At 45.3% G+C, this 10,941-nt stretch overlaps 1 protein-coding gene across 1 annotated transcript in view; it reads right to left on the bottom strand.

Moving 5' to 3' along the window:
* Nucleotides 1-1,372: 1,372 nt before the first annotated feature.
* Nucleotides 1,373-10,941, bottom strand: part of CACNA2D4 (calcium channel, voltage-dependent, alpha 2/delta subunit 4) — a 55,678-nt gene continuing 46,109 nt past the window's right edge. The window contains exons 19-24 of the mRNA XM_009706592.1: nucleotides 7,086-7,147; nucleotides 6,332-6,399; nucleotides 6,151-6,196; nucleotides 4,585-4,682; nucleotides 2,497-2,590; nucleotides 1,373-1,472 (exon numbers count right to left, since the gene is read on the bottom strand). Coding sequence (XP_009704894.1) covers nucleotides 1,373-1,472; nucleotides 2,497-2,590; nucleotides 4,585-4,682; nucleotides 6,151-6,196; nucleotides 6,332-6,399; nucleotides 7,086-7,147 — 468 coding nt within the window. The remainder of the gene's footprint in view (nucleotides 1,473-2,496; nucleotides 2,591-4,584; nucleotides 4,683-6,150; nucleotides 6,197-6,331; nucleotides 6,400-7,085; nucleotides 7,148-10,941) is intronic.

Here is a 10,941-nt window from a genome sequence, read left to right as displayed (position 1 = left end):
GCCAGTCAAAGGCCATTAGTTGCTGCAGGAGAATGGGGGGCAGGTAAGAAAAGGGAATTAGAGTCTCCTACAAAAGCCAAACAACTCAAACAAAAAATCCCACCCCAAACCGAAGGTCATGCTACTGAGCATAAATACTGAACTCCTAGAGATGGATGGACTGAAGTATTTGAGTAAACGTCTGCTCCTGAAGGCAAGAGGATGAGTCCTGAGGGCATGGCAAGACGGGCAGTGGGTGCTCAGGAGAGACCTCGTGAAAAATCAGGTCGCTGGCTTCCCTGAAGGTCCCTGTATCTTGCCTGACAAATCCCCTTTGCTTTTAGGCTCTTGTTTTGCTATGTATTTTGACGTAAGGATAATTACTCATTTATACAGTTCCTTCCTTTCACGATATTCCAGAAGTACTTCTCATCTGATGTGTGGGGGTCTGTTACTGCAGTGTGGTGACTGCAGCTGTTTAAAAGCGTTGAATGATGCTCCTGATGAGCGGTGGGGGATAGGGAATCACCATACTAGCCTCCTGCAGCGCATGTCATTTTCTCCCTTGTTACCAGAGCCTGACTACTCTGGCTTACCCAAACTGCCTGAAAAACATGAAGAGTGTCACCTTTCAGGTACAGCAGAACTCTGCCCTGAACGTGTGACTCATGTTTGGGGAACTCTGAGACAGTGAAACAGCTGCCAGGAAGCTAAGGACCACCACGGACACTGTCCCCTTCTGTTCTATCTGCTGGTGTGCCTCTGTGACCTGTCCTTTCTTACTGCAGCATGCACCAGCCTGCATATTCAAAACACGACAAAAATGCAAACTACACCCTTTCCATGTCAAAACCCTCCACTGAACACACACTTCTGCCTTGAGGGAGAGGACAAGAGAATGAATCATATATGACAGATGTCAGTCACATCACTTAATGCCTCACTGGAAGGCACTGGGATACTACTGCGATGTGGGCAATGTGAGAGGCAGAAATAAACCTGGAAGAGGAACTGAGACAGAAAGATCAAACCTAGCTGAGCTGGAATGTCACTGGTGCACTGGAGTGCAGAGCTTCTGCACTGCAAAATGGTTCCTGGGGATATATATAGTAACTGTGGGCATTTTCTCTGTTAGCTGACTGAAGTCAGGGAATGATTGAAGGTTTTCATTGCAATGAGTGTGCCTTGGGGCAGTATTTTAAGAAAAACTCAAAAGGATGAGAGGAAGACAAAAACCCGCTACCCTGACTCTGTAAATCAGCACCAATGCCATCAAGGTGTTGCTTCTTTCCTTTCTGTTTCTGTCTCCCAAAATACATTTCTAAGGCTGGTGGTGATTTTGTGCTGCCCCTTCAGAGACACTGAAAGAAACCCCTTAATGAAGTTTAGAGACTTACCTGTTGGAAATCTTCTCAGAGCCCACATATAGGGCACTCCTCATGAGTCCAGCCCGAGTACCCAGAAATGCCATCTCAACACCTGCCTCAGTCTCCCTGTGGAAGAGAGATGCAGAAGTCAAAGCAAACAGTTATCAGAAGAACAGCCATCTCCCTGCTCCACGGTGAGGGCCCTTCAAACTAGAAGCCTCACCTGGAGACATGGTGCCAAGTTCATTTGCAATATAACTCATTTTCACCAGGAGTGGCACTGGCTCCTCCCTGCTAATGGCAACAGGTTGTTACTGGCTAACAACTGGCAGGCTTGGACTTGTACCCAGATTTACACCTTTGAAGTTTGCTCATTTCATTCTCTTGTAAGTAGATCATAAGCTCTCCTCCTGCTAGCCCTGCTCCTGATAATAGATACTACAAGCAACGGATGCTTCACTGGAAATAATAAAGTAGAAAGCTGTTTACTGAAGCCAGCCTGTCCACTCCCTTCCTGAGGCTCAATCTGCAGGCATCAGCAATAGAGACAAGATCAAACTCGCTTTTCTTCACTGCTGGTAAGGCAGCAAATTCCTTGCCACCTGAGATGGAACATCTGCTCAGTCTTATGGGAAGTCGAGCCAAACCACGCTACTGCCATTCAAAGGGATAACTGATGCATGGGGAAATAACTCATAACAACTTTAAACTGAAATGGTCTCAGGTGCCCTGAGATACCAAACTCTATCAACTAAAGAGGCAAATGCAGTGCAGCTGAGCTAGGTGCTGCAAAGAACTGGTGCTGAACATCCCTTGCAGTGACACACCTGGATCACTGCTGCCCTCCGGTGATATTCAGACATAGGTCATGTTAATGTTGCGTTACCAAAAAACCCCTCACTGAACTAAAGGCTTTCCTGAGAAGGCCCAGCCTGCTGGAGTCCACTTCTGAGAGGCACTTTTTGAGTTATTTCAATAACTCAATTTCAATGCCTGTTGAGCTATTTCTATCACCTTTTGAGCTATTTCTAAAGTTTCTTATACACTGAGCAAGGGTCTGTGACTGTTTTGGCACTGCATAAGCCCACAGCATCTGGAGATACAGCATCTTCACTGGTGTTTTACCTGTATTTATTTCTCATACACTTACATGGACATATTGAGGGCTAGTGTTGTCCAGTAGGCCTCCATGGGTGCAGTGACCACTGCATCAAACAGCACCTCCTGGACTAACTCCTCATCACCTAAGAAGAAGGGAGAATAAAAATCAGGAGTGCAAGACATGTTCCTCCCTAGAAGTCATAGACAGCCCCTTGTTAAGGAGCATCTGCCTGGCCAGGACAGTGGAGCAATGTGGCACAAAAAGAGGCCTCCCGTTACAGGGCTGAGAACAGGACCTACCACCCTGGATGGCAGAGAGCACGAGAACAGATGTTACAGCTAAGATCATCAGACTGGTTCCCCTGCAAGCTCAGTGGAAGGGCTGGAGTTTGAAAGTGTGGGCAAGTGAGAGGCTTTCAAATGAAATTATTCATCAGACCTTCACTCTGACCTTCTCCTTGATTGAACAGGTTGTCCACAGCCATTGCCTCAAATCTCTACCTTGACCTTTCTTCTAGGTGCCCTGTAGAGAGGATACGAGCCACCCCATTCCACTCAAGAAGCTTTCTTCAAAATCACTAGTGACGTCTTCATGGCCTCTACTCTGTCCTTGTGCTCACTGGTTTCTCTATTAGTCCTCCTTCCTTCCTGTAAGCCTCACAAAACACCGTCCTGGCCTGGTTTCCACCAGATGCTCAGGCCAGTCTAGGCTACCAGTCTAATCCACTCTGGACTGGAACTGAGAGGTGTTTAGGAAGGTTCAAGGTATCATCATGTACTAAATGACATACTCTAAAACCTCATTTGTTTGACCTGCTTCATTTCTGTATTGCCCTGCTTGCATTCATCTCCTGTGAGAATGTGATAGCTATCATGTTACAGATATGCCCCTTTCAGTGCTGTTCTAGATGGAGCCATCCCTACCATTTCAGTGTTTCTCACTCCACTTTCTGGGTTGAGGTCCCAGGTCTCCCCTAATGTTTTCTTCCAAGTTCTCCCAACTTGCTTTTTCCTTTATTTGTCACAGCTGTCAGGATCCTTCTCTCCATCCTTGTTGTCATTCAGACATCAAAACCAGAGCTCACCACCAGATCTTTCTCTCCCCAGGCCCCACATGTCTAGGATGTGTCCAAATCGTATTTGTTTTTCCTCCACAGCACTCCCAAGTCTGCATGTTTCTCATGGTCAGCTCTCCTGAAACTTTCCTTCTCCTCCTCAACTCATACACCTCTTTTCAGCCTGCTCCAAAGACAGCCAGGAGGGGTCTGCTGAGACTGTGCAAGAGAGGAACAACTGCTGGATTACATTTGATTTTCGTTTTAAGAGATTCCCATCGTTGTGCCTAAGGTTTGTGCCCCTCAGGTGGAGCATTACATGCCAAAGCTTGTACTCTGCACTGCTAAGTGGGTTAAGCCATGGAGAGTGAGATGGGCTGAAGGACATCCTAAAGCTAAATTGCTGTAGGGAGTTCCCATGCACAGCTGCCCACCTCTGCCCCTGACAGAGATCCCACTCTGCAGTGGTGCTGTGTCAGCTGCTTGCGTGGCTGCACCTCGCCTGGAGAATGGGACGTGGAGGAAGCGGTGAGCAGCAGAGGCAGCAGGAAAGATAATAATTCTGTAACAATTTTTTCCATGTGTCAGTTACCAATTGTGTTTGGAAAACAAAATTAATAACCCTTGTTCTGAAAGAACCTGTCTGTCTAGATGGCACTGTGCAGCCCTTGGAGGATGCTGGCTGGGGCTGTGGGGAGCAGAGTAGTCACAGCAGCTTTCCTGCCTCCTCCTGCCATTGTCCCCTCTAGCCTGGCGGGTTAGTCTGTCTGAAACACAGTGTGCAGCCCCCGCCAAGCTCCATTCAAGCCTTTCACCTTTCAGTATTTCCTATGCTGAGACCTTCAATAGGGCCAAGTTATGCGACAGCTTTGAAATTGAAAAAAAGACCCCTGACGGAGACAAGGAAGTGGATCCTCAGCTCATTTCCACTTGTGAATTAAGCTGGGCTCCAGTTCAGTCCTGCCTGTGTAAGCAGGTGCCACAGGAGCTCAGTCGGACACCAATCAGTTTGTTACAGCCCTCTGTCCCCCGTGATGGGTACAGGAAAGCCCCAGCAGGGCCCTTTGGTACTCGGGACTTACATTCCAGGTCAGGCTCCTCTCCAGTGAGGAAACGGATCACAGCCTCCAGCTGGCTGAGCTTCCGGTGGTCCGGATCTATGTCGGTGATGCAGTAAATCCTGGTGGGGAGGGGAGAAGAAGCCCGCAAGGGCAAAGAGAAACCACAGTCAAGCAAATGGTCCTGAAAAATAATAACTGCAAACAAAAATTCAGCGAGAAACCTTGGGTTGCAAAGTTTTTGCTGCTGCTCCATGCTCTGCCCACTGAAAATCTAATAGTGTGGCTGTAAGTCAAACTCTACCAATAAACCAAACGCCAATTAATCTGACTGCTGTGCTTAGTAGGGCTGCTGTTAGGTTCTCCAGCATAAGCTCACAATGTAACACAGCAGTCCCAAATCCTTCCAGCAGTTACCTGTGTTATATGTTGTGCAAGATGTGTACATGTGTCTATATAAAAAATAACAATGTGATAGAAAGACCTGAAAAGCAGAGGGTCATGTGCAATGTAAGACCAGACTGGGAGCAGAAAAAGCAAGAGACAGAGAAACAAAAAGTGAGATGAGGAATATCTTGCAGTATGATACGGTGGCAACAAAAGCTGTCCCAAAGGGACAGACTTGCAGGAGCCTCAGGACACAATTTAGGGAAAAGTGGGAGAATGTATTACAAATGCTCTGTATTATAAAAGAAACTAGTCTTCTAATGCTGCTTACAATTTTGACCACTTCATTGTCAGGACAAGGGAGAGGAAGGGGTTATAAGAGAGAATTACAACTTACAAAAAGGGGCTGAAAGGAGTGATTTATGAGAGACGTCTAAGAGAAATGAATATGTAAAGTTTGGTAAGCTGACACCCCAACTTAGGAGTAGAAGAAGGAGAAGTCACTGCTTGTGTCTCAAATTCACTGCCTGTGAAACTTGACAGTGTAATGAGAGGTGTGAAGGGCTGCAGGGCTTCTTGAATATAGTTATTTTGGCTTTGATACAGGCTGGGTTCGTGTGCCTGAGTGTAACTGAATGTTGGGTTCACGAAAATCCCAAACCTCAGAGCAATAAATGGAAAGTGCCATGCTTCACTCTGTTTCATATCCAAACCAAGCAAAACCATAAATTATGCTTGCTATTGAAACAGGGTTCATAAATCACCTCCATGTTCGCTAGAAATTAGGTCTAGGCTCAGTTCAGAAAAATGCCAACCAAAAATAAGCTAGGATTTAAAAAAGCATTTCAATCTCTTGCCAAGCTTCAACAAGATTTCCTGACAGGTTTGACATACTGTAGGTTTTGTAGCACAATTCTGAGCAACACGAGGAGGAACCAAATAAGTTTGAGCATAGCAGACTGAGGATAAATCTCAGGAGATGTTTCTTAGTAGAGGGATGTGCCAGGCCTTGGTGGGATCTCCCAAAGGAAGAGGTGGAAGTAAATTGGCTGGAGACAGTGAGGTCTTTGCAGGTACAGCCCCTGAACAACACTGCTTTTTCTCTAGGCCACGGAGGGCAGTGAACTCAAGCCAAATTACTGGGAACTTTGCCAAAATCTCATGACAAAGTCCTGTATCATTGACAGGATTTCCTCCACTTACCATTCATTCGCTAAAGACAAGTCTGGCTGGAGCAGGTCGTGCAAACCTGAAACAAGATAATATATAGAGCATTCAGTTAGGTAGCAGACAGGCAGATATCGGCTATGAAGAAGTGAAGCAGTGAAGTTCAGAGTAGCTACCTTGTCCCTTAGGACAGTGTGGCTGTTTCAGACTAACCTACCTTCTTCCACTGAAGTGTTCCCCAGCAAAATGTACTCCCCGTGTCCCCTGGACAGCACAACACCCAGGCTGCAGGTGGGAAGGAAAACAGAGAACTTGTCAGCAAGGAGAGGGGTAATCCCTAAACATGACACTGCGTTCCCTGCAATTACAACCCTCAAAGACATTAACTCCCTCCACAGCTATTAAAGAAAAGAACATCATCAAAAGAGGATTAAGTGAGATCCGACTTCAGCACAAGAGGGTAAGGAACCTGTCTATAGAGCTATGAGGCATTTTTGGTGACAATTTCTTTGGCCACTGTTGTAGGTTCAGGTCAACAATAACATTTCTCAAGTCTGTCCCAATTTCAAACCATTCCAGATGGGGAAAAAATAGAAAAAATTTTTTGCTTGATTTCTTATATTATGTTTTATAATTTTCTGTTTATAACAATGTTTTGTTTAAAGCCATACACCAGAACATAAAACCTATTTGGTGGAACTGAAAATTGAAGATATCTCATTTCTCTGAAATGAAACAACATACTTCACCTAAGGTATAGCTTTTGGGCACTGAACTTCAGATAAATCATAATATTCCTTTTGAGTTGACCCCAAACAATATTCTAATGGCTATAGGAACAAAGAAGTCAGCTATTCACACTGCTCCATTCATGAGTTGTAGCCAGTTTTATGAAGAAAAGGGAGCAATTTTCTGTCCCTGACGGCAGACTTCTGATACACCGTATTGGTGTCATGTGAGCCCTTGCTCACCTGAAGGGTGTGCCACTGATGTCCGTGAAGAAATAATCATTGGTGAGGAAGAGAACTCGTTTCTGGAACAAGAGCATGAATAAGAAAGTGAGAGATCATCTGACAGACCAGAGCATAGCAATGATGGGGACCTGGGATATACATCCCCAAGGTTAAGCAAAAGCTGTCAATCATTACCAACACTTCACATCCTGCTAGGGCTGGCTGGAGGCAGGGATGAATGTGCAGTATTCAGCATGTTCAGCAACTTGTGACTTTCAGGATCCAGGTAGCCACTCTATCTTTCTATCTAGGGCTTCAGTTAAACACCTTTCTTTGCTCTAGGGCTCCTGCACAGGCTGCAGGAAGGGGTGAGGGGAAGCTGTCCTCTCTCTCACACCCTCCGAGCCAACGAGCTGGGGCCCTGCTGCTCTTTTGCTATACAGAGCAACCTTGATGGCTTTGCACATCATCATCATCATCATCTCCAGCAGAAGGGGGGGCTCAGTGGGGCAGGTAGGAAGAAGAGATGGGGTTCGAGGAGAAGCAGGATGGCAAACCTACCCGCTGTGTGGGTGGGCGGCCAGGGCCAAGTCCCCCCACTCCTGTGGGAAATGCTGACATTCCTGACATTTGCTTTCATGCCAAACTGGGACAAAACATTAACATATTCCAATTTTGTTATAAAACTTCAGTAAAAAAACCCAATAAATTACATTTTCAAATAGAAAAATAGTGCTGATTCTAATCCAAGCCATTTTGATTCACATGAAAATACTTTTTTCAGACTGACATTTCAACTGAAGACATTTCAGATCATTGAAAACCGCTTCAGAATTTCAGCTGTTTGCCAGACTGGTCTTTTCCTGTAGGAAAGTGTTGATTTCAGTGGAACTCTTTTCCAAAGGAGAAAAGTTTTTGGAAAGCTTCTATCCAACCCTTATGCCAGTATATGAACCCTAATATGTTTAAAATCCCAGCCTCAGTCAGAAAACAAGGTGAGAGGATGTGTGTAGGAGACAGGGAGTGAACACAGAAAACTCAGTGTTCCCCAGGGAAAGTTGTGCCTGCTCTAACCTGCTCAAACCGTGCAGCAGTGAAAGTGGAGCAAGGCCCAAAGGGCGAGCCAGCGCCAGCTCCGCAGGTTGCCCCGAGTTTGTGCACACAGCGGGTGGGCTGATGGGGATGCGGGTTATTGCTAGGTGAGGAGGTAGCAGATGGCTCAACCCCTTCCCTTCCTTCTCTCTCCATGCATGGCAATTGTGTACTGCTGAGCAACAGGGTCTGAATCTTTTGCTGAGCCGAGGTGTTCCAAAAGTGCTGTGATAACCCCAAGGAACATGACATGGTGGTGTTTTGGTGGCTGTGGGGAAGGCACAAGAGATATTAAGCCTCCTTGTCCTTGCCAGTCTGATTGATGGTGGAGGTGGGGAGGCATAGGGACGAAGGAGACTTGGGGGTGTAAGCCTGCCCCTGGGAGGAAGGGTGCAGTAGAAAACGGCCCAGGGGCACCACTGCTCTGAGAACTTTTCCTTCAGCAGGGCTTGTCCTGCTCATCCTTTGTTCCCCTGACCTGCCCCTCCTGCACATGCAGCTACTCAGCACTTGTGCCTTGTGGGAGGGAGAGGATGGGTGGACAGCCCTCCCCAAAACAGCTGGAGGTATCACTGCTTATCCATGGGAAGGAAGAGAAGCAGAGGCATCCTTGAGCCAAGCAGGACTGAGGATGATCAGGCAGGACTTTGCTACATGGTGCAGAGCAAGGGAGAAGACAAGAACATGGGCATGCTAGCACAGTGATAGGATAGCTGACTACCAGCACCTGTGGTCTGGGAACACATCTATTTCCAGTTTTGGTATGGTCACTGTACTAGGCAGCCAGTCCTGGCTAACGCCATTATCAGTGGTTTGCCAGAGCTCCTACCCATGCCCTCGCTCTTTCACTTTCTCAGTCACAACCCTTTTGTACCCTAGATGCAAGCAAAGGCATTTTTGCCGCTAGATCTCTCTAACAACCACTCCTTGTCTTTGGTCCTCATTTTTTCCTCTCTATCTCACTCTGCTCTCAATACCTTCCTGAGATCAGCCTGGGGAATCAGCGTTTACATGGCTGACAGAATAATTTCTGTATCTCCTTCACTCAGCCCTTCTCTCTGCCTGTCTCATTCTCTTTGTTTCAGGGCTCTGTCAGCACTTTCTTTGTTTCAACAGTACTCTGCTTCATCAGCTAGCCAAGTACAAGTGGGAATTGCTAAGTTTCATTTCTGGTCCCTGCTCCGTGTGTTTTCTGATAATAGTAAAACTGTCACATACTCAGCTTCAGTCTCCTATTATGCTTCATAAGGCTTGCAGAGTCACAGAATAAACCAGGTAATATCTCTTACCAAGGCTACTTTTTGTTATCTTTTTTTCCCTGGATAAGGAAGCAGAAAGATGTCCCTAAAATACTGAACTAAAAAGGTATCTTTAGATGACTCAGAAGAAATGCTACTGAGGGTGAACAGAGACAAAGAGGTTAAGCTAGCAAAATAAGCAATCTAGACTTACAGAGAATAGATTTTGCTGGAAAACCCTGATTGCTTTTCTGACAGAGTAACAAAGGTAATAGATGAAGGGAACAAAGGACATGCAATGTATCTGGGTTTATATAAAGCACTTGAAACAGCTTCTCATGAAATTTTATTCTAAAGAATCAGTTAAAATGAGCTTAAATAAAATGTGGAGTGAGAACCAGCTGCAGTGCTGTAAACAAAAAGAAACAGTAAACAACAGGGCATCAAGGGAAAAAGATCTAATGAGAGGAACAGACAGACTCAGTCTTAGGCACCCTTTTGTACAGTGATCTGTAAGACAAAATAAAACAACATTTCTCTGCATACTGAGAAAAAAGTCCCAACAGCCCTAAAAATCAGAAAGACCAGACAAAAAGGAAAAGTAGGATTCATGTGAAAAAATGGCAACTGGAAAAAATAGCTAAAAACAAGGAAATAGAAAAAAATAGAAAAAAACCACAGAAACCAAGGCAGCTGTTCCGGCTCAGCTGTGGGACGGAGAAAAAAATTGAAGGGACAGCAGAAAGGAGATTTGAGGCTCCCTGTTCAGAAATATCCTATTGCAGAGAATAGATGCTCTCTACAAAGCAACAGGGAAACAGTACTCCTATAATTCAGTGAAGCCCTAGTATTTGCGTACCAGAAATTATACAAGAGACATAGGGAACAAAAATAATTGCTGAACTGCTTGGACTGAAAAGTGTGCAAGTATTTCAAATACAGATGTTGGCAATGCCCAGGAGAGGAAGGGCAAAGCCGTTGATAGGTACCTGATAGTTGCAAACACCAAGAATAGAGAAAGAGAATTTAGTTACAAGATCTAGCAGTACAACCATTCAGAGGAAATGGAGGGGAGTCTTTGTTAGGAAATGGCACCATTTCAGCAGTGGCTGTGAGCAGTTGGTTTATTGGAATTGGTACTGACTGTGGCTTAGCATGGGAGCAGTTCAGCCAGCCTGATCGTTGAGAAAAAATAAATGCTCTCTATAAAAGATGGAAAATTTTCCTGAAATATGGAAGACTTCTGGGCAGTGTAATTTGCAGGACTCTGGAATACTTCCTAACAGGAAATGATGAAAGCCAAAATCTTTAGGACAGTTAAACAACCCTGAATGAAAAAGTACCAGTGAATGTAGATGCAGAAGATAATTTTGCACTGATTCCAAGAGATGTATAACCCTACGTTAGAGCTGGTAGGGAGTGTTCAAAAGTCTCCATTTCACTAGGACTTTTCATAAAGTATCTGTAAATATTTGGATAGAAATTTAATCCTGGACCTGAATCACATTCTGACAGAGTGAGGGACAAAGTTTTCATGAGTGTTT

This window comes from Cariama cristata, unplaced genomic scaffold (assembly GCF_000690535.1).
Source record: "Cariama cristata isolate BGI_N322 unplaced genomic scaffold, ASM69053v1 scaffold13888, whole genome shotgun sequence".
Taxonomy (NCBI): domain Eukaryota; kingdom Metazoa; phylum Chordata; class Aves; order Cariamiformes; family Cariamidae; genus Cariama; species Cariama cristata.
Note: the sequence above shows the minus strand (reverse complement) of the source record. Positions and strands in the feature narration are given on the sequence as shown.